The sequence below is a fragment of the Cheilinus undulatus genome, linkage group 3 (genome assembly GCF_018320785.1).
Source record: "Cheilinus undulatus linkage group 3, ASM1832078v1, whole genome shotgun sequence".
Classification (NCBI taxonomy): domain Eukaryota; kingdom Metazoa; phylum Chordata; class Actinopteri; order Labriformes; family Labridae; genus Cheilinus; species Cheilinus undulatus.
This window is the reverse complement of record NC_054867.1, coordinates 21,918,015-21,941,247: the sequence shown is the minus strand read 5'-3', so window position 1 is coordinate 21,941,247 and position 23,233 is coordinate 21,918,015. Positions and strand designations below refer to the sequence as shown.

Sequence of the window (23,233 nt, the reverse complement as noted above, 5' to 3'; positions counted from 1 at the left end):
AAATGCAGTCAAAACTTCTGAGGGTGAGTTAGAGGTATTGATTCACAACGAGGGTTGGTTTTGCAGCCACCCTGTGAGTTATTGCTGTGTATCTCTCTCTCATAAACGTCCTTCCTCAATAGATCATATAGATCTCAATAGATCAAATCTTCTGCATATGTTCTTATAGTTTTGTACTTTATAGAAGCCTTGAGTGGCATGCATCCAAATATTTTATTTTGTAAATCCTACCATGACAACAAGCATTTCAGGTTGTTCTCTCAAAAGCTCAGCTTATTATAACAAGTTATCTTTAGATGTTTTCTTGAGATCACCTAGTAATCCCTAGATTGAAGGATTAAGTCCAATTTGAGTGATTGATTTTTTTCTCAGGATAACAAAGCTTGCTGAGATCAGGGGATAATTTTCTGGCTTTCTAGCAAACAAAATAGGCTGGGCATTGTAGTAGGCCAGACCACACCACGCCATGCTGCCACTGTCCACACTAAGGAGCCAAGTAAAGCCTCTCTCTATGTCTGCTTTTGCATCTCTGGTGATGTGATTTAAAAAGGTTAAGATCCCTACAAAATCCCCCAAAAATATTAAAATAAAATAATAGTTTTTTTGATGTTATTACTTGTTAGTAAGGAACGACTGATATTGGTTTTCCAGGGCTGACACCGATAATGATTATTAGTAGTGCATGTGACCAGTGTTTGAAACTGACATGCATTTGTTATGACAAACAAAATGTACTTAATGTGGCAAAAGTAAAACTGTATGTTAGAAAATTAAGGAAAATAAACAATATTGCACTAGCTCTGTCAACATGAGAAACAGCACAGAGCAACACAGTAGCAGCAGGAAACAGGAAGTGATGCCGCACACTCGATGTGTGAGTGCCATCCAGACCTCAGTGTTGACTGGCTGGTAGTTGTGTGACATCAACCTAATTAGACCGTGTTGTGGGCAGGATATTAGTTAAGACTGTGGGGAGTAGAGACTGCATTTATCCTACCTACGAAATACTCGACCAGTGTGGAACTGGAAAGTTTCACTAATAGAAGTTTAGAGAGTAACTTTATTGAAAGAGACAAGTTTGCATTTTTGAAGTTGGGTTGTATGAGGTACTTAGCGACAGTAGTGGCATTACCCTCCAATGATTTAACAGAGCCTTGCCCCTTCATAGAGGCATGCTTGGAGAAGCTAGGCTATGCAGCATAGCTGATGGGTACAGTTTCACTGTGTTATTGAATGAGTTTAAGGTAAAAAAATTAGCCAAAAAGCAATGTTGGCTCAGTTGTACAGTATATCAAAAAAAACTGAAGCATATCATTATTTACCCAGAAAGCCTCTCAGTTTGGCACAAATAAAAAATAAATAAAACACAGCAAAAATTTTCAATATGGCATACATTCAAGCAAGCATTGGTTTTTTTGGCCAATTTTAACCTTGAGTTCGCTAAATTAAACAGAACTAGCCTAGCTTCCCCAAGCAGGTCCTGTTTGAGGGGGTAACGCTCTCAAAAATCACTGGAGGATAATTCCACTACTATCACCATGTACCTCAGACAACCCAACTTCAGAAATACTGAAATATCCCTTTAAAGCAACAAATTACAGCTTCATCAGGATCATCAAGGAACAGACTACAAACACATGTGGACATTCATATCTACTACAACACCATAAATATGGCCCTCTAATAATAATTTTCCTGTCAAATTAAGCCAAACGCCTTACTGAAAATATAGGCGAGCCCTCTATTCTCTAGATTCTTCTAGATCGAGACGTGCATATCAAATACATGAGACGTGTTGCTTTTGCAGGCAGTCTGAAAGCCCTGACTTTTTATTTATTGTTTTTAACCTTTACTTAACCAGATTAAAAAAAAACACTGAGACCGAGATCTCTTTCACAAGGGTGACCTGGCCAAGAGGTCAGCAGCACATGTCATAATAAATAATACATATTCAAGAGACTTCTTGACCTGCAAACCAAAATGAAAATATGCTGTGACACGGCACACTTCACACACCCAGTCTGAGGCCTTAGAGCTCCAGAGGTGCTTATCTCATGGCAGTATACATAAATCTGTAAATATAATGTTACTTACACATGCCTTTTGAAAGTGCACTTTGATAGCCTTTACCTAAACTGCTGAGGTTAGAACCAGTGAGATATTCAGAATGCTTTTAGCCATCTCTTTTAACTTACTCAGGATAAAATAAGAAGAAAGCCCTGTAAAAGTGTCTGGGATGAATGCTGTTCAACCCTTATTTATGTTTGGAGATATTAATGATGTCTCTCTTAATATCAATGTTGTGTGAGTGAATGTCTCTGGCTCCTGAAATGTAAGCAAGAGCAGGGTGTCTCAGATGGTGTGGTCATTGGAGATTCATGACTCTCACATTCCAGTGAGAGAGAAAATAGCATCTCTGCTGCATGTATTCTTTCTCACTCACATACACATACATACAACAGCTACTGATGTAGGTGCAGATAGTACTATTAATCTCATTAATCTACTGCTTTTCACAAAAGGCGTTCTGATTCTAAATGAGGAGACGTTAAGTGGCATTCAGCTTCAACGTGCTTGTATCTAACCCTGTAGGACCTGTTGACGGAAGTCCTGTGGGAGATGTTATAACCATGCTGGTAACTGTGCTGTCATGTGGCGGATTGGGTTTCAGTTGCACTGTGAGCATACCATCCCTGCTCATTGCAGGAAAGTTAGTGTAACTGGAACATGGGGGTTACACTCCTCTTTCCTCTAAGCTCTTAAACTCCACATTGCACTCTGAACACACAGCCGCTGACGCCGTCAGATGTCAGAATTAGAAAAGGGGCTCAGTCTTTCTAGCCTGGCCGTCATCACCACTCATAACCTGGACTGACTGGATTTCAAACAAAGCTTTAAAGAGACAAACTGTTGCCATCTAGCACAGCTCGACACCAGTGGCTTTAAACAGAGCCAGAGAAGTCATGCTTGCAAAAAAAGTTGCAACTGCTTGGATGTGAACCGAATGAGTCACATGCTCAAATAAAATCACTCAAAGCAGAAAGAAAACAGCTGACAGAAAATGAGGAGAGAGCATGACGTAAAAGAAAAGAGGCGATGCGTGCCTGCAGTGGAGGAAAGATGGGATCGTACTCGGTCTGACAACCCACTGATACAAAGACCTTGGGAGGTGGAGGAGGTGTAGCGGGTTTGGGAGGGGGGCTAGGCGATGGAGGAGGCTGTGCAGGGGGAGGCGTGGGCTCCCTAGGAGGAGGAGTGGGCTCCTTCGGGGGAGGAGGGGTTGGTTCTCGAGGAGGTGGAGGGGTCGGAGGGGGTGGAGGTAAAGGTGGAGGAGTCTGCTTGACTGGGGGTGGCTTTTTGGGTGCTGGGGGAGATTGTGGAGGGGGGAGAATTTTTCTTTGTGGGGCAGGTGATTCTGGAGGGATGATGATTTTCTGAGGGAGGGAAGGGAGAGAAAAGAGCAAACAGATAACAGAAAAAAGACGTCAGAAAGGGAGACAAAGGAGGAAAGAAACTGGCACATAAATAAAGTGTATGAAGCTGCCAAACACCCATAAAATGTCTATCTCTGTTCCATATTTACTAGTTAGTATCTTGACTTAACATTAGCGTCGCCTTTGGAGATTTAATTTTCAACTCTTAGTCTAACACTGTCCAAGGATAGCACTACAAAGGACAGACTCAAGCTGAGTCTACCTTATCCACAGCAGGCTGAACTCCCTCTTCCCGTGTTCGCTGTGGGTTGGACATGACGATAACTCCTTCTGTCAGCCAATCGTCTGGCTGCTGCTTGCGTCTGCGCTCCACTTTTCCAATTCCCAGCTTCCCCTGCAGCTCCTCAATGAGCCTGTCTTGAGAGTTGCTCTTATTCACAATGATTGGTCCCATTTTACGTCTCAACATCCCGTCTTTGTACATCGGATGCACATTGGAGGTCTCTTTGGTGCGGCGGATAACCGATTTGAGCTGGAGAGTACATGGTATGAGCATGTGCAATTCACCAGAAAGTCCATGTCGAGTTGCAAACACAAGCAGGCCAAGGGCAGAGTGTCTCATTCAAGAGGGAAATCTACTCAAGAAATCATTTTGTCAACAATGGCAGGTTTTTTTCAGCTACTGTCAATCCAATCAAACCTTTACTACAAAAGCCAGGCATAGCTTTTCACTGCATTCAAATTCATTCTCTACTTCTATTCAAACTATGCAGGAAACTCTGACAGGGCATGCTGGACACTGAAGTGAAAACATCACAGGCCTTCTACATCTTGTACACGAGTCTTCAATTGCCAAAGCAAGTACAAAAAGCAAAGTTTTTAAGCTCTTTCCACAACATGTGCGCTTTGCTGCATAAATGACACCATCAGTGATTAAAAACACATTTTGTGCATCATCCACGGGTTGCAAAAACACGACAGGCCAATCCCTGTGACTAACACGGTGAGGTCGACTGAAGCAAGTATAGGCGTGCAGAAACATCCCTTCAGAAAAGCTTTCAACATCAGCCACAAATAGCCTCTAAAGGGAGATTTCTCCCCCAAGGCATTTTGCAATTGCTATGCAATGACACCACATGCATCACACCAGAGATGGAGGAAATCTCTCATCAACACACTGTTTTTGTACTTTTTAAACAGCTCCTTGATTTTTGTTGGAGCTGCTCTCCCAAAACAAGTCTATTAAGGCAACTAAAGCCAGACTACTGCCAGAACATTGTGACTGAACGGCTCTGCCCTTATTGTCAAAGATAATTAATGTCTTGGGCCACATGGCCAAATAAAAGAGACCCCATGGGGTAATAAAGCCTCTCTTAGCTTGTATGCCAGCAGCTTATTTTGGGAGAGTCAAGTTGATGTGTCCTACTTGGCCAGAAGCAGACAGTCGCTCAACAGCAGAGGGCTGCTGCGTGGGCAGGTCCAGCGTTGCATCTGGTGTCCCGGGGCAGGTGGAGGGGGTGAAGCACTCATCCATCCAGCTGGACTCAGTCATGGGTGTCAGAGTTCCCTCTCGGCTGAGTTCAGGGTAAATTCCGTCTTCTTCCTCCCAAATTCTGTCTTCAACTCCAAGCATGATGCTGGCAGATGGCTGGTTGTCACTCGGTCGGGTAGATTCAGGGGCCAAGAGTTTGTCCAAAGCATCGTCCAACAAAGGCTCCCGGCATGGCCAAGTTAAATCCAGTATGTCCCCTACATGCTTTTCTGTCAGAGAGGGAGACAGGCTTTTGGATGGCACAACCGTGGGTGAAACTGGTGAAGCTCTAGGACTGCTCGTGGCTGGAACAGTGTAGTATTTTTTGATGACTGGAACAGGACTCTTAGGAGCTGTAGTTTCAGTTTTTGTAGATGGTACTGGACTTGAAAGTCTTGGGAGAACTACTGGGCTGACACTCTTTGATGATTTTTCAGGACTAGATGTTTTGGGTAAAGTTTCTAAACTGGTGATATTTGGTATTGTCACAGGACTTGCAGTCTTGGGAACGGGACTCGAAAGTCTAGGTATTGACATGGGACTAGCACACTTTGGAACTGTTTCAGGACTAGCACTCTGTGGGATGGTTAAAGAACTAGAAATAGTAGGGACTGTCACTGGACTTGCACTTTGTGGGACAGGACTTGATAGCCTTGGAACTGTGACCGGACTAGCTGTCTTTTCAAGTGGTTCCGGACTACTACTGACAGGGGTTGGACTACAGTTTTTTGGGACTGGACTTGGACTTTTAGGGCATTTAAGATCAGGGGGGCTGGGACTTGTTGCTGTGAGAGTAGGGCTGGGTTTTGTAGAAACAGTAACAGGACTGGGACTGTTTGAAACAATGACTGGACTGGAGCTTTGGGGGGTAGGTATGGGGCTGGAACTTTTTCCAACACTGACTGGACTTGAGCTTTTCTGAAGTGGACTTGAGACTTTACCATCAGAGACTTCAACTGGACTAGGAGGCTTTGTGCTACTAGAGATACTGATGGTCTCTACAGTGGAGATCTCAGAAGTGACACTGACACCATCATCTATCTGTTGGACCTGGGAGTACTGAAGGCTCTTCGATGATGAAATCACAACAGTGGAACGAGCTGATCCACCATCTTCGTCTATGTGTAGTTCCAGAGAAAGAGGGGTGGAGGAGGGAGTCTCATAACTAGAAGTTAGAGGGGTATCCACTGAACTCAAATAAGGATTTATAGATGGGGTGGTTACTGCTTCAACAACTGATGAACCAGTAAGAAGTGATGGCTCTACAACTACCTCCTGATTCATGGACAGCTGAGAACCAGACTAAAGCAGAAACCGTGATGTAAAGATAGTGAGACAGGACAAACAGCAAAAAAGAAAAGAGAAAGACACCAAGAAAAACAAAATGAGAATGGGAAGGATAAAAGAAAGTTTTCTTGAAGAGAAAGCAAGGTATGAGTGGAGTTCATTCAAATATCCTAATAAAAACATTTCTGTATAAGGACCAAATAAACTATTGCTTCTGATAATCTGACAAAAATATTCTGTTTTTGTAGTAGTCCTTGTAGAAGGACAGCCAACATCACTTAGACAGAATTGACACATTTTCAGCAACACTTCTTCTAAATACATCGTCATGGGCCTAAATAAGAACTTGCAAGCATGATTTCAAAACATGCAAACAAACTCCTACACACTGTTCAACTTGCAAAACAGCACAGGTTTGCTTGTAGTTTCTGAAGAACTCATACTCTTCCCTTTACATCTGTCCTATGAAATGAATAAAAAGAGCTTCTCTTTTTCTGCAGTGCATATTATTGACATTTTAATTTAAAGTAAACTCAAAAATTTCCTGCATCATCGCACAGGTGTAGAAAAATTACAACCATACAGATATAGAAAAACAGAATGTAACTAGCCTGACTTCAGCAGCAGAAACTGATTGAACACCAGAACAGAAAAATATCAATAAAGTCAGACAAAAGACTTAGTCAAATCAAACTTTAAGAGTTAAATGTCACGCAACAAAGTAGTACCTAAATACAAAAAAGACACAAAATCTACCCACTTGCTGACCATACTCACGTTGCTTTGGACCTTGAAGTCAGACAGGGAGGCCATCAGCTCATCCAGCTCTCTTGTGGCAGAGGAGGCCGACATCCTGGCTTGCTGCTGTGCTGGTGTTTCCTCTTGTCCTTCTGTTTGTTCATCTGACACAACCAGTGGTGTGGGACTAAAGAAGACAAGGACAAAATTTACTGACCATACATTTTCAATGCCTATGCTACACTTAAAATTATTTTTTACATTAACATTAAATAATAGAGTTTCTATAGCATTTTAATAGTTTGTTGCTTACATGGGTGAGGGAACGGAGCTCTCCAGCTCATCCAGAAGCCTCTCGACACTTGGTCGTACATCCTCTATCCCTCGAGTTGCCACACTACGTTTAGGCTTCTCCAGTACTGGTGGAGCTACCTTGCCTGTAGTAGAGACGCCATTCTCCTGGATATGGTGGATGGTGCTGCTAGCAGGCAGTGGAGGGGCTGTTTCCTCTGTTGAACATAATATTTGTAAATTAATTTCTCTCTTGGATTGATAGTCCAGTCTTTACTACTGTGAACACTAAAAGTATAGCAAGGGGCCACAGTGCAAAAAAAAGGAATTGCCAAATGTATTGTGGTGTCTGAGTTCCAGCAGAGAAACATTTAACTGTATGGACTGTCATAATCTTTTTGTGTACCTTCTGTGGGGAAGACAGGGGTGCTCTGCTGGACAGCATTTAGCTCCAACAGCAGTCGGTCCAGCTCTGACAGGTTGCTGCCCAAGGATGAGTTCATGGCACCAGTTGATGAGTCACTATTCTTCTGTTTATTAGGGAAACTGTACCAAGAAGGGAGAAAAAGCATCACAAACAGAGCTAGACATGGGTAAAAATGCTGTCACATCTTAAGACTGATAGTGGTTGGCTTGTTGATGACACAAGTACTTAAAACAGGAACATCATTTGCTTTTGGTTAGGGTACCTAAAGTTACAATAATATGGCGGTTACTTAAGAGTCCTCTGCACTAGGAGGTTCATGCTACTGACCTATTGCTTAGTCTAAACCACCCTCTAATACCACAAGCTAATCACATTTCTTGTATCTGCACAATACACTTGGACATGCAGCTCACAGAACTCCAGAGAAAAGGAGTGTGTATGGGGGAAAGGCAACACCGATCCTGAGAGGCTGGAGAATGAAGTGCATTTTATACAGTTTTCTAAATCTCAGATAAACACAGCAAAGTGTTTACTTTGGATTAAGCTATATGATAGACCACATAGACAGCTCAATGTAAAAAAGATTAATGATGTCTACATTTGTTCTAAGGTAAGGCAATGCAGTTTACCGCAAAGTGACAAGTATACCTCATACCCAATGTCTACAACATGGATGGCAGAGATCATCAAATACATTTTTACAAGGGCCAGTTTTTTCCTGAAAAGACACTTTGGGGCCGAACTTTCAAATAAACTCAAGAAATTTTAAAAAAATAATCCAACTAACAATTTTTAGTTCAAATAATTCCGTACATAATATTTAGGCTCTAATAGCGAGACCAGTCCCTATATCATAGCCAGCCACAAGGGGGCGACTGAGATATTTTGGCTGAATATTTCAATGACTGTCACATTGTTCATCACTGAATTTGATGCTTAAGTACTGTGTAGTAATGACTGAAAAATCTAAACAGGAAAAATGCACTCCCAATGAAGCTGAAGCTAAAGGTTGGCACAGAAAACTGCATTTTCTTTTTTTAATTAAATCAAGAATGGACGGATGAATATTTGTTTAACGTGCATTATATTTACCAGTATTTGTGGACTTCTGAGAAATGAATGAAGAAATAAGTCATTCCTGATCATTGTTTCAATCTCAATTGTTTTTTTTCAAAGCTGTAGGGAGTTTATAAAAAAAATCCTGAAATACCACAATATATATATTTTTCCTCTGCTCATGCTCTGAATTTTATAATGCTTGGGGGCCTGATGTGGCCCCTGGGTAGCCAGTTGATTATCACTGATGTATGATATCACCTTACTGCAATCTTTGCTATGTAATGTTACCATAAGTTAGCTAACTGCTGCTAAGGTTAGGTCAAGATCAGCTCTGTTATGTTGGCTACCCGTATTAACTTTTCAATTTAGCTTTAGCACTTATGTTCTTTGACGAGCAGACATCAGTGCTTAAAGCTGCAAAGACTGTACTAATAGCCCACCCCACTGAAAACCATTAACATTAACTTAGACAGCTTAATGTTCAAGTGACTGTAGTGATGGGTCAGTTGTAAGACTTTTAATTATCTATTGATCCAACACTATGTTCTTACCTGTAAACGTGGTCCTCCTCACCAATAGGCTGGGTTGGACTGCTGCTCTCTCTTGACCAGGGACTTTTCTGAGCTGGGCTAAAGGACTGAGAAAGAGAAGTAAAGTAACAACAGAGAATTTAAAAGACATTTTCACACATGAAGCAACTAGTTTGTGCTTTTTTCATAAGAGAGATAAAGAGTGGTTATGATATTTTTATTATATACAAACCATAGCACTTCAGTATGTTTCTTTACCTCTGTTTCATCTAGTCCGTTTTGCTCTGAGGGATTTGGTGGGACTTGTGGCGGAGAGCAGATGTCCTGCTGGATCGGACCCCCAACAGGGATGGAGTAGGCGGTGTCGTCAGACAGGAAGAGTGGTCGCTTGGAAATGTGGGATGTTGTGGACTCAAGGTCCGCCAACAAAGCATCTGTGGAAACAGACAACAGATCTTATTATTACAGGTCTGAAACCAATTATATCACAAGATAATGGTGGGTGGAAGCAAAGTATATACTGTAGTGACAGCAGCAGAGGCTAGTCGAAAGCTGCCATATCATGTCTAATGAGGTAACCTTCTGTTTAATATAAAGCCAATGTGGAAAGCAATCTGCATTCAGATCTTAAATGCAAATTCTATTTTTATTTCTTTTTAGTTGCTTTACCTAAATTAGACACTTCAGTCTTGTAATGTTCTCAACATGATACAAATTGATTTATTCTCTTTAAGAAAATTTATCTTTGACCGAAATGCTGCATACCTCTGTCTAGATCCTGATTCCAACATAGTAGAAGCCATGAAATAACAACAATTAAGAGTCCCTGTAAAAAGTATTCACCCCTTGGATGTTTTATCCTTTAACTGATTTCATAAATCCATCATGGTCAATAAATGCAGCTTTTTCCCCTCATAGAATTTATATAAAATATTTTTTTATGTCAAAGGGAAAACAGATTTCCACAAAGTAAAGTCAATCAAAGATAAATATGTGAGGTAAATAACTGACTGCATGAATATTTACCCCCTTCAGAGTGACTAAACCTAATTCAACAGAGGTCCAGCCAATTGATGCTAGTGGTCTCACAGTTAGTAAAATTTGGGATCACCTGAGTGCACCGAATGAATCTCACGGGATTGTAGTATAAAGGTGTCTAAAAGGTCCAGTCACTGGTTAATCAGTATTCCTGGCTACCATTACACCATGAAGACAAAAGAACACTCCAAGCAACTCACAGAAAAGGTCATTGAAAAGTTTAAGTCAAGGGTAGAATAAAAAATATATATAAGGCACTAAACATCCCTGGAATTCAGTTAAATCCATCATCAAGAAATGGAAGGAATATGGCACACGTGCAAATCTGCCTAGATCAGGCTGTCGTCACAAACCAAGTGGCCGTGCAAGAAGAAGACTAGTGAGAGAAGCCACCAACAGACACCTATGAGTACTCTGCAGTTAGGGCTACGAAGTTGCAAGCTTCAGCAGCTGAGATGGGAGATGGGACACTATGTTTGGCAGACACCAAACACTGCAAATCACCACAAACACACCATCCCCAATGCGAAGCACAGGGGTGAGCATCATGCTGCAGGGATGCTTCTCAGCAGCAAGCCCTGGAAGACTTGTATAGGTAGAGGGTAACACGTATGCAGAAAAATGCATGAAAATCTTGAGGGACAATCTTATTCAGTCTGAAGAAAACTATAGCTTGGGAGAAGATTTATTTCCAGTGAGACAATGACCTGAAGCATACAGCAATAGCTATATAGAAATTGTTTAAAGATAACAAGGTGAATGTTCTGGAGTGGTCAAGTCACAGCCCAGGCCTTGACTCAAAAGAGAATTTGTGGCAGGACTTGAAAAGGGTTGTTCATGCCCAGTCCCCATGCAACCCAACAGAGCTTGAGAGTTTAGCAAAGATGAATGGAGAAAAACTGCAGTGTCCAGATGCACAAGTCTGACTGAGACCTATCCACACAGACTCGGTGCTGTGATTGCAGCCAAAGATAAATCTACTAAATACTGACTTGAAGGGGGCGAATATTTATACAATTAATTATTTTTGACTACACATTTTTTGTTTAAATGACATTACTTTGTAGAAATCTGTTTTTACTTTGATATTAAAATGTTTTTTAATCAAAAAAACAAATTATATTAACCATCAAATCAATTTCAGGGTGAAACATCAAAAAGGGTGAATACTTAAAGGCACAGTATTAAACACAGTGGCAGAGTAGCACATACCAATCACAAATACACAATATATAAAACAAACACTACCAATGTTGCACATCATTTGCCTTATACAAAACAATGTTAAGTGTTAAGATATAACAATATACTTAACATTTATCACACAGCAGTATTTAATCTAATAAAAGCTGGATGGTTATACCATCAGGATTCCAAAATGCATATTATCAAGAATAAACAGATCAAATGCCAAGTAACTCCTATTTCCACAACTACAGGATGAAACAATAACGCTCTTTCACAACTGGCCAAATCCCCATGTGCTGTGACATCAGGTTAGGGGGGCTGTAAAAGTTGAATCACACAGACCGTCATAGCCGCTCCTTCAGTTACTCATTGACCCTGGTCTGCCTGGAGTACTGACATGTCTTAAATTCAAGAGTCACAGTAGTGTCTGACACCACCGGGTCATACCTGCTTATATTTACCTTCTGACAGCTACCATCCCTTCATGAAGGGGTCATTTAGTATTTTGAGAGGAAGAAAACAACTACCAATTTAGCGGTCCTAACCAGTAGGTAGAAGGACACATAACATTATGAGGGATTTAAAGAAGAGCTCAGACTGTATTACTGAATACTTGGGCTTATTTTAGCACGCTCACACACCACAGCAGGGTTTAGTTTCTCTTGGCGAACTTCACAAGTCATACAAAAAAACCTAAAAGAGTCTGACACAAAATGTTAACATGAACAGACTTATACATTTATACACAATGACACACATCTCTTTTTTCATACCAACAAACTTCAATCTATTAATGACAGCGGTGTTTTCCAAGTAAAATTCATCAACAGAAAACTGCTGAAAAATCTAAATTATGTATGGCAAAGTCACTTTTTGTTCCTTACTATAGTAAAACCAAATTACTCAGACTGCTACAAATAACTGTAATATTGTACACCAAAGAAACAATGACATCCAAAACATAAAGCCAACAGCCAAGAAAGTTTCAACTATAGTCACATAAAGATTGGACATACCTTAAAGAAAGATAAGACATTACATGAAGGGAAGTGAAGAGGAGATAACACAGAGGAAAAAGAAGAAGCAGAGGAGGAAGAGGGCAACCCAAACAGACTGTCTGCCAGGCAGGAACTGCCTTTCTTAACTCTACCATCAGCATAAGAGAGTAAGAGCCGGGGAGGAGGAGGACGAGGGGGGATTCAGCTGAAAGCAGAGGAGAGGGTCAGGATAGAGAGGAGAAGGAGGGGTTAAAATTAATGCCAGCTCTCCGACCTGGCTGCCTGAAAGCTCAAGTAAGAGATACTACTCACGCAAATGTCTTCCAACAGAAAACCGTCTCTGAGGATCGAGCTGTCTGGCTTCGACAGGTTAAAGGAAAGTTGAGAGCAAGCAGAGCTCTTATCATCAGAGGCAGGCCCGGTGGAGGGAGTGGTATCACAAAGGTATATAAAAGTACAATCAGCCCCTCCTTCACACCGTCAGCACAAACTCTGCTTAGGTTTCTCATGACTCATGCTCACTTTTACCACATTCTAATGCATTTATATATGGATACTAAAGATTGGGAACGTCACCCTTTTCCAGATTGATTAAACTTTATCAATAACATTAATTGAAATGAGCCTTCTTTAAAGAAAAAGCTAATTCTCTGTTTCCTGTTTCTTTAAAGTGAATATTTTCTGGTTTCTTCACTCCTCCATAAAAGCAATCTAAATAATTTCTGACTTTTTTCCACTAATATCTGACTTTAAAAAGAGTAAAACATCTTATTAATTAAGAGAAAAATCAACAAAATAAAGTACAACAAGAATGGTATAATTCATACTCTCTTAAGAAATCTCTCTGTTGCAGGTAAAGAAACAAAGCACACCAAGTCTTTGACATGGCATAAAAATTAAACTTTGCCTCATTATTTTTTGGGATGTATAGTTCATATTAATAATGAAAAGAAAATGACCATCATAGACAAACCAGAAGATAGATGATCCACTTTGCATTCTACTAGCTAAAATTAACTTGCTTTAATACATCATTTTTGATTTACTATATAACCTTTATACTGAGGAACATTAACAGAGATTTTAAATCTCTTTCACAGAGAAGTCCTGGTCAAGACAGCAGTAACAAAGTTTCACACAAAGACAAAACAAAAGGCAAGAAATTAAAATACTATGAAACAGCATCACTAAGCAGTAAAATATGCATCCATTGGTCAAATGACCCTTAACCTTGGTTTATAATTTTCCAAGCTCATAAAAAAACTCTAGTTAAAGCCGACGGTCACTCAGACCAGCCTTAACACTAAAGCACTTTTACCAAATGCATTTCACCCCTAGGCTTTATTTGTTTGAGACTTGATATGATGGATGGCGACACATTTAATTGTAGGAAAAATTCATGCTATTCATAAGTTAAGACTCATTCAGTCACCAGATTTTCAAAGTAAAAATCTGATAGGCACCTATAACAGTCCTCTTGGACCTGGAGAAACACATTTTTAACCTGCTAGGATTTAGCAAAGTCTTAATGTACAAGATTTCTCCATATAACATTAAACTCTGCTTACAGCTAAGAAGGACAAAAAAGTAGACATAATAGTGTCATCAGCATAAAGATAAAACTTTGCCTAAATACCTTTCATGTGTAAATAATTCATATAAATAATGAACAGAGAAGGACCCAAAAATGACCCTTGTGGGACACCATCTTATAGCTAAAAGAACTACAAGATAGATGATTCACTTAGCGTTCTACCAGCTAAAATTAAGCTACAATGAAAGCTCATAACTGCATACCATAGTATCATCAGCACAGAGGAGTGTTGGACTGTTATGTTGCCCAGACTCAGAGGAGACACAGCAGAACCAGAGTCAGATCAATACCAGACCCACTTGGCCCGACTCTACATTAGCACTATTAGCATAGCTGACATGCCAGTTGACAGGGTTTCACAGCGGAGACGCCGTTCTGGACACAGAAACCCAGCACATTCCTCTGAGCTTCATTATGGATACAGCACAGCCTGCTGTGTACACCACAGAAGCCAGCTCTGAGCTGGGCTGTGCAGGAAACAAACCCAGAGGAGTAAAGATGATGTCAATCTTTAATGCTCCTATAAAGTATTCACAGATGTTTCATACAGACAGGTGTTCTCAGAGAGGCAGTCTCATGGCTACACTCCTGCTCCTCTATAACGGGAAGTCTGTGTGTTTGAGAACCTTTGCTGAGAGGTTTCCCTCCTTTATAAACCAAGACGTTCAAACTTCTTCTTTACAACATTTCTCACGATGCTGCTACATTTGTCACATCGATTCAGACCAGGAAGCAAAGAAAAACAAGAGACAGTCTTACTTTTTTAGGTAAAAGGCTGCCCTACAAATTAAATATTAAAGCCGCTTTATAATAGTTTTCGTAAGCTTTCAAAAACTACATGAACGTAAGAGTGGATCCACCAAAACTTGCAAGCAAACGGTTACTCAAGTTTTTGGTGCATTTACGCTGACTCTGGTTCACAGTCATTTTAGACAGTGTGCAGATGTTAACATGCAGTTTTTTGAGAATTTAAAACAAGAAATGACATAATATTGGGATTTTTATTTCCATAATTTCAAACAGATAGATATGATTAGATTTTTTCATGAATCATATCAAGATTAAAATCTAATATTGTGAAATTCCTCATCTTTGTAAGACTATTAACAGCTAACTAAACTAATCGACAACACTGATTTATTCGGTACAATGAAATCCACTGCGAAGAAGAGGCGGGACTTCAGCTTCCAGCTTTCCTGGGAACAGATTTACAAAGAGTGATTTGTTCAACTGTTAAAGATAGTGGGCTGAAACTTTTTGTTAAATAAAGTCTCATACAAATCTGGACTAGAGTTCACCAAAAGGCATGTGGAAGACTCTGTGGTCAAGTGGAGGAAAGTTTTTTGGTCTGATGAGTCCAAAACGGTGCCTTTTGGCCATCAGACAATGCTATGTTTGGTGGACCTCAAACACCACACACCACCACAAACTCACCATCCCCACTGTGAAGCACAGTGGTGGCAACATCATGGGGTATGCTTCTTGGCAGCTGATCTGGTAAAGGTAGAGGGTAAAATGAATGCAGCAGAACATAGGAATATCCAGATGGACAATCTTAGGCAGTTTGCATGAAAGCTACAGCTCGGGAAAAAAGTTTATTTTCCAGCAAGACAATGACCCGAAGCGTACAGCAAAAGCTACACAAAAATGGTTTAAAGATAGCAAGGTGAATGTTCTGGAGTAGCCGAGACAAAGCCCAGACCTCAGTTCAATAGAGAGTTTGGAGCTGTACTTGCCTGATTCCTGTGCAACCTGACAGAGCTTGAGCAGTTTGCAAAGAAGAATGGAGTAAAGTTGCAGTATCCAGATGTGCAAGCTTGATTGAGACCTATCCACACAGACTCAGTGCTGTGATTGCAGCCAAAGGTGCATCTACTAAATACTAAATGGAAGGGGGTGAATATTTATGCTGTCACCTATTTTACCTTACATACTTTTATTTAATTGGCATTGCTTCGTAGCAATCAGTTTTCCCTTTTTTGTCAGAAAAGCCAAATCATAAAGACCATGATCGATTTATTAAATCAATACAAGTGTTAAACATCCAAGTGGATGAACCCTTTTATAGGCACTGTAAATAAGCCCCAACAGTTATATAGGATGAGGCTAAAAAAAGGCCACGAAATAACTGGCTTCTCATCAAATATTCTTGTGAAATGCAGAATTAAATAGCAAGGCCTCAGCCCATTTCTGCTGCTGATGTCAGAAAAGTTCTCCTGCAGCTGTTGGAGACCTCAGTCAACAGATGTTAGTCCAGATGGTTTACACAAGAGATTAGAGGTGGGCGATATTCCAGTATTAATATCGTCACCGGTAAAATTTTTGCCACAGAATGGATTTCTGCAACACTGTCATCGCCGGTTTAAATGCCTATGTTGTGCTGTGATGCACACACATGGCATATCTGCTCCCACAGCTGGTGGAGTGAATGATTTATGACGGACAGCTCAGGCTGTCCAGTCAATAGCACATTCAGCTCTAGTATTACGTGTACCCAGGTAACTAACCGAATGTCACTTGCTCTTGCCTATGAAACTAAGCATCGTTAGTCGGCAAAAACGTGTTCCTTCCTCTCAAAGTTTGCCGGCTGTATCACAACAAAGTCAGTGTGCCGTCTCTGTCCGCCTGTCTGGGGCTTTAACACAAGCAAAGTTCTGCTTTGGCTGGTCTCAGTTTGTGGAGACCCCAGCACTGCCGAACAGTTTAAACAACCATTTAAAGGTCTATTTTAACTTGTGATTTTCTTTTCAAAGTCCACAGTGAGTCAAAGATCTAGACTGCGATGCTAAATGAGTTTAGAAAAGCTGCTGTGAACTAGCTGCAAGAACTCTCCAAAAAGCTAAGCTAACGCAATGCTTATCACAGTTACTTCTGTCAAACTCTTCAAAATAAAGGCTGTTACTTTTCTGAAGTGCTTTTATTGGGAACGCCTTCACCAGGAAACTTGTTCAAATCATTAGCAGCTTAACACACTTCATCAGGATAGAGATAAAATGTGAAACTTGAGTGCACTTAGACAGAAGTAAACCTAGAAAGACTAAAAAAAAAACATTTGTGTTCCTATGCTTAGACATAAATTGAGTATGCCATCAAAGGCTTGTGTTAAGGGTAGAAAGGAGTTAATAACACCTGACTTTGGATTGAAAAGCATTATCTCTTTTTAATTTTGTAATACTGCGATATAATACCGTTACCGTCAAAGGCAAGAAAAATACCGTGATATGATTTTTAGGCCATATCGCCCAGGCCTACAAGAGATGTTAATCAACTTAGCTCTGGAGCTGTTCTGGCTTTAACCCTGCTCATAAAGAATCTGCTGTTACTAAACAGAATTCTGCTAAAATACAATCTCCAGGCTACATAAAATACATATCATGTTAGGCAGCAGCAAATATGAGATTTGTCTACCAGCTTTTATGTCTAAAAGGTCTCTAATTAAAAAATCAGCAGCTCATTTATCTTCAACAAAGTAGCCGGATTACAGAGCAATAATTAAATGATACAAGCTAAACATTTCACATAGAAACAAGAAGCATCAGGGTTGCTTTTGTTCACTGAATACTTTGTGTTAGACATGCTCTGGCCTATCCACAAACTACACAAACATACAGAGGTGTGTCAGCCCTCCTCTGCCAAGAGAACATACCGTGACACCGTGGTGCACAGCACAGACACGTTCCCCAGTGACCAAAAATGGAACTACAGTAAAAAGAGGAACTCATAAGAGACATGGAGAAGCTCAATCTTCTAAACGAGCCTCTTAAATCATCTCTATCCCTTTCACAGAGAGAGAAGATTCTTTAGATATGTTTTCTAGAGCATATTTGAGGAAATACAGGTAAGAGGCTTCCCTGAAAACTACTCTTTGATGTGTTACAAGAATAAAGCCAGGCAAAACCTTGAGAGACCCAGTTTCCTGAGATGCAGTGTTTATGAGAGGGTGACAAATCCACTCCTGCCTATCTAAAACAGGCTAAATCCACATTTAAAAAGCAGTCTGCTCTCTTCCTTTACAGAGACAAGCAAAACACCAGCACTCTGTTAGCTTTCATGTCCACGACACTCAATATGACATGGCAGGGCACAGCTGGGCTCAAACAATGAGGAATGGCGAGAGAGGGAGTGGCGAGAGAGATAGCGGGTGCAACTAAGAAAGTGTGTGTCTGTGTGTGTGTGCAGCAGGCAAATCCTCCGAGCCTTGAATGTGGGTTGATGCAGATTAAGGAGACTCCCTTCCTCCCAGATGAATGGTGTGCATTTTAATTACACAAACGCCGCTCAGCATGGGGCTCGTTACTGGAAAGAGAGAGGGAAACCAAGCAAAAGATTAAAAAAAGAGGAGCGTTAAAGATTGGGGTGGCCAAGGAAGGGTTGAAAATATAGATATGGAGGGAGGAAAATGAGGGGATGGGAAGGAAGACATTTGAAGAGTCATTCAAAGTATGTAAATAACAAATTGAAGGATGAACATTAGATCAGCTCTTTTATGAGTCTAGTCAAACCAGCATAAAGACACTGACAGAAAGATAACTTGATTTGTCTATTAGCTTTGATGGTTTAAATTCTGCATGTCAACATCCTGCCTGCTCAAGCCCCTATCAGTGCTGACTGCCACACAGAGTAAATCAATGCTGTCTACAACTCAACACACCTCTTGTTTATTTGGCCCTGCTGCTTGCAGATCATTTAAGGGAGTAGATCTAAAGAACTGCAACAAAATAAAGCTTTAAACAACCTGCAGGGGGGGGTGTCGAGTTGTGAGTGCGAGACAAGCACACCCCTGGCTTTTCTTCTTATAAAAGGGCTGGTATACAGAGCGGGCTTTATCTTCGGGAGGTTTGTAAATGTTGAGACATTTACTGAGATATGGGCTGACACCAAAGTGAAGAGAATATCTGCTTTAAGAATCTGTCTGTGCAGCAACTTCACCTGGGTTTCCTGACCTCCTTTCTGCATCTCCCTACCCTCGCTGCTGCAATTTCTCCCCTCTGTATCTGATGTGTTTCAAGGTGCACGCAGGCTGATATGAATTCCTAACATGCCACAGCTCGTCTCCCAAATATGAGAGAGACGGAGAGAAATGCGAGGTGAACACTAGATTGTGTGATAAGACAGAAATGGAGAAACTACAGGCAAGATGGGACAGATTAAAAAGTCAAGATGTCAGCTCTAAAACAAAGACAGTTTGAATAAAATCAGTTTGAGATAAAAGAGATTTAAAAGTGAGCATGTTAAAACAATCTCCATAGCAAGGAGAAGCCTTCAGCTCCTTGTATGTTTGTCGGCACGAAGTGACAGCCTTTCATGTTCAGTTGTTGGAGATGGTCCTTCAAAGTGAAGCGAGCTGACGGACCGTCACAGAAAAGATGAATCCCTCGCTCTAAAAAAATCAGGACAAGTCGGGCTCACATGCACTTATTCTTTACTCCCCTCCAGGCTCCTGTTACAGAGCAGACGGCTTGTGCCTTTGCTCATTTGGTGCACTTCAGCAGGCATACAAAATTTAATCAGACTAGAAACACACACAAACATGCACACAGGTGCAACGACACTGCGCATACACAGGTGCCTCTCAGCCTCGCTGCCTACACATACCAGGGACACACTGAGGCATCTAGGTCCGCTATAAATACCTTCACGCCCGACCCCGGCCTGTGGGAGCAGACACATACAGGAGGTGATGGATGAGCATGCTGGTCAGAGAAACATCACAGACCACCCAACCAGCCTTTACCGTTTATTACAATACATCTAAACAGTAACGTCTTATGCAGGTCTCAGAGACCAGGCTCTGCTTGTAGCTTCCTCATAAGATCAATGAAGTGCTGCTGCTACAAAAGCTTTTGAATGAAAATGCACAACAGCCCACACTCGCAATTAAGACATGAGTACAAATGCTTACACAGCAGCTTGTGCTCCATTCAATACAATCTGTAATTCTGTTCACACAAGTGCAATCTAAAACCTCAGACCAGACCCAGGGAAAAGTCTTTACAGTGCAAAGTGGCTAAATCAGCATGTCTCGGAAAAACAGACAGGGATTCCCCAAGAACAGACAATGGCATTGCAAATCTGTACATACACTATATTGCCAAAAGTATTCACTCACCCGCCTTGACTCGCATATGAACTTGAGTGACTTCCCATTCTTAATCCATAGGATTTAATATGGGAACAAAATTGGGAGCATGGAATTGTCCAACATCTCTTGGTATGCTGAAGCATTCAGAGTTCCTTTCACTGGAACTAAGGGGCCAAGCCCAGCTCCTGAAAAATAACCCCACACCATAATATCCACTCCACCAAACTTTACACTTGGCACAATGCAGTCAGACAAGTACCGTTCTCCTGGCAACCGCCAAACCTAGACTCCTCCATTAGATTGCCAGATGGAGAAGCGTGATTCGTCACTCCAGAGAACGCGTCTCCACTGCTCTGGAGTCCAGCGGCGGCGTGCTTTACACCACTGCATCCGACGCTTTGCATTGCACTTGGTGATGTATGGCTTGGATGCAGATGCTAACACATGGAAACCATTTCCATGAAGCTCTCTACGCACTCTTCTTGAGCTAATCTGAAGGCCACATAAAGTTTGGAGGTCTGTAGCGACTGACTCTGCAGAAAATTGCCGACCTCTGTGCACTATGCGCCTCAGCATCCGTTGACCCCGCTCTGCCATTTTACATGGCCTACCACGCTGAGTTGCTGTCTTTCCCAATCGCTTCCACTTTGTTACAATACCACTGACAGTTGACTGTGGAATATTTAGGAGTGAGGAAATTTCACAACTGGACTTGTTGCACAGGTGGCATCCTATCACAGTACCACGCTGGAATTCACTGAGCTCCTGGGAGTGACCCATTCTTTCACAAATGTTTGTAGAAACAGTCTGCATGCCTAGGTGCTTGATTTTATACACCTGTGGCCAAGGAAGTGATTGGAACTGAGTTCAATTATTTGGATGGGTGAGTAAATACTTTTGGCGATATAGTGTATCATTAAGTTTCACAGGTCAATGCCAGCCTACTCTGCTTTGACATGACAATTTAAAAAAAAACAACAAACAACACTGCAGAGTGTGTAATTCAAGTCAAAAAGCACACAGAGGAAGCAGATGCAAATTCTAGCTAATGTGACATAGTGCAATAAAAAAAACATCAACTTCATATTGCAGGGGCATAGCTCTGTCCTGTTCTGAAGCCATTTAATGAGTAAAGATACCTCAGTCTGATCCCAGACAATACAATACATGCATTAAACAATACATCTCCAGCGATGACCTGCAATCAGACCTCACTTACTTTTGCAATTAAAAATACTTCGGTTTTTTTTGCCAGTATAAGAAGAGATAGAGAAGAATTAGCCTCAAGCTAAGAGACTATTTGTAATTCTTTTGCTACTTTTCTAATTCATTTTGTCATAAACATGCTTTTAAAGAGGAACTTTTTCAACTGGTCTCAAGTAAATGTATATTCACTTTTGTTAAAATTCATTAAGGTAAAAGTTAAAGTATTGGTCTATAAATATACCCAAGTAAAAGTTAAAAGTAGATCATTTAAAGTTTGCTCTGAGCACTGAGTAGCTATGTGTGATGCCCCAGAGGCTTTTATAGTGAAATATTATCTTTCATTAATATGCAACAACAACAAGAGAATATAATTCTCCAACCAGGTTGTTTATTATGAGGCGTGACTTAACCAACTGGCCATTTTCTCACTGATAGCAGAAAGCTATAACCTCTTCATTTTGGCTTTTAGTGTTTTTGTTTTACTCTGTGCCTCATGATTTTTGAAACACAGTGAAGTAGAATACATCCCCCAAAATAAGTAAAACTACTGATTTTAAAGGTGCAGTGTGTAATATTTAGCCTAGTAAGATTTAGCTGAACAAACTTGGTAAAATAAAGCATAACATTTCTAAGGCAGTTTATCTAAATAAGTTTAGTCATCTAAATTCAAAAATAGCTATTTTGAAAAAAACAACTCAGAATAAACCTTTAATTCATACATAGGGAGGGTCCCCACCATGGATGCCGCCATCTTGGATTTTTACATGTTTCCATGGTAACATAGAGGAAAAAAGGAAAAAAGGATAAATAAAGTTATTGTATTGTATTGTATTGTATTCACATTACAGAGACACATTAAATTGAACTGGTTGCCACAGTTTCCAGCTGAGAAATGTAATCTAGAACCCACTTCTAGATGTTGATATTCAGTTTTACACACTGCACCTTTAAAAAGTAATCAACAAGAACATGTACACTAAAATCAACTCAATTACAGTTTTTTCAGTAAACGTATTTAGTTATTTTCCACCCTGCAAATCGCGACCTAAATTTCTTAACTTTTCCAGTCATAACCAAATGTTAATGAAGAATAGGGCAGTCTTAAGACAGCAGAAAAGATGTAATGGAACAAAGAAACTGAGACATATCTTTCAAAATAAAAGCACAGCATAGACTCGGAGTGAAGTAGCTAGTATCCATCTGTTAACTGGGTTTTTGTTGCAGAAAAACCACTTGGATACTGACCAGTACCTAAGCTGATTTAAAATTTGTATTAATTCATTTTTTATAGTTATTGAAAAAACTACTTAGCACTTGATGAATTGAGCTTATTGTTTTGTGTGCAGCCTCTGTACAGATCTAACATCAAAGATGGGAAATAATAGCCACATTCTTCACACCTCGTCTGTTCATTTATAGAAAAGTAACACCATCACTGACTTCTATCCAGGAAGTAACTGCAAAATGTGTCAAAAACCAACAAAGCATCAAAGGGAAGGTTTATTATCTACCTCTGAGTTTTTATATGTGATCAATAAACACTAACACACCTTACATCAGATATTGGCTTATAAGTAATGAATGACTCAGTTCCACAAACACTTCTTGCCAAAAAAATATTCATGTGACTTGTACAACTTAAGAGCAATACCTTAATGGCTCTTGGATCAATAGATGGCATTATCACTTTTATTTTTTATAAAAATCTGACTTATTCTGCACATGTTCTCTTGCTGTTAGGCCTCCTGCACCATCAACACAGTTAAAAGATGAGGCAGTGATGCATTAAACTGGATAATGTGACATTCAAGTCTTTTTTCATTATTCTAA

At 40.4% G+C, this 23,233-nt stretch overlaps 1 protein-coding gene across 3 annotated transcripts in view; it reads right to left on the bottom strand.

Moving 5' to 3' along the window:
- The window catches only part of LOC121506834 (nascent polypeptide-associated complex subunit alpha, muscle-specific form-like), a 42,091-nt gene that overhangs the window by 7,594 nt on the left and 11,264 nt on the right, over nt 1–23,233 (bottom strand). The window contains exons 1-9 of one of the 3 annotated variants that reach the window (XM_041782780.1): nt 12,834–12,882; nt 9,556–9,731; nt 9,319–9,404; nt 7,688–7,827; nt 7,304–7,499; nt 7,030–7,177; nt 4,861–6,267; nt 3,697–3,966; nt 3,105–3,434 (exon numbers count right to left, since the gene is read on the bottom strand). In XM_041782780.1, coding sequence (XP_041638714.1) covers nt 3,105–3,434; nt 3,697–3,966; nt 4,861–6,267; nt 7,030–7,177; nt 7,304–7,499; nt 7,688–7,784 — 2,448 coding nt within the window. In that variant the 5' untranslated portion in view covers nt 7,785–7,827; nt 9,319–9,404; nt 9,556–9,731; nt 12,834–12,882. Of the gene's footprint in view, nt 1–3,104; nt 3,435–3,696; nt 3,967–4,860; nt 6,268–7,029; nt 7,178–7,303; nt 7,500–7,687; nt 7,828–9,318; nt 9,405–9,555; nt 9,732–12,562; nt 12,636–12,833; nt 12,883–23,233 lie in introns of those variants that run through there. The other 2 variants (XM_041782779.1, XM_041782778.1) reach the window with 2 other exon arrangements.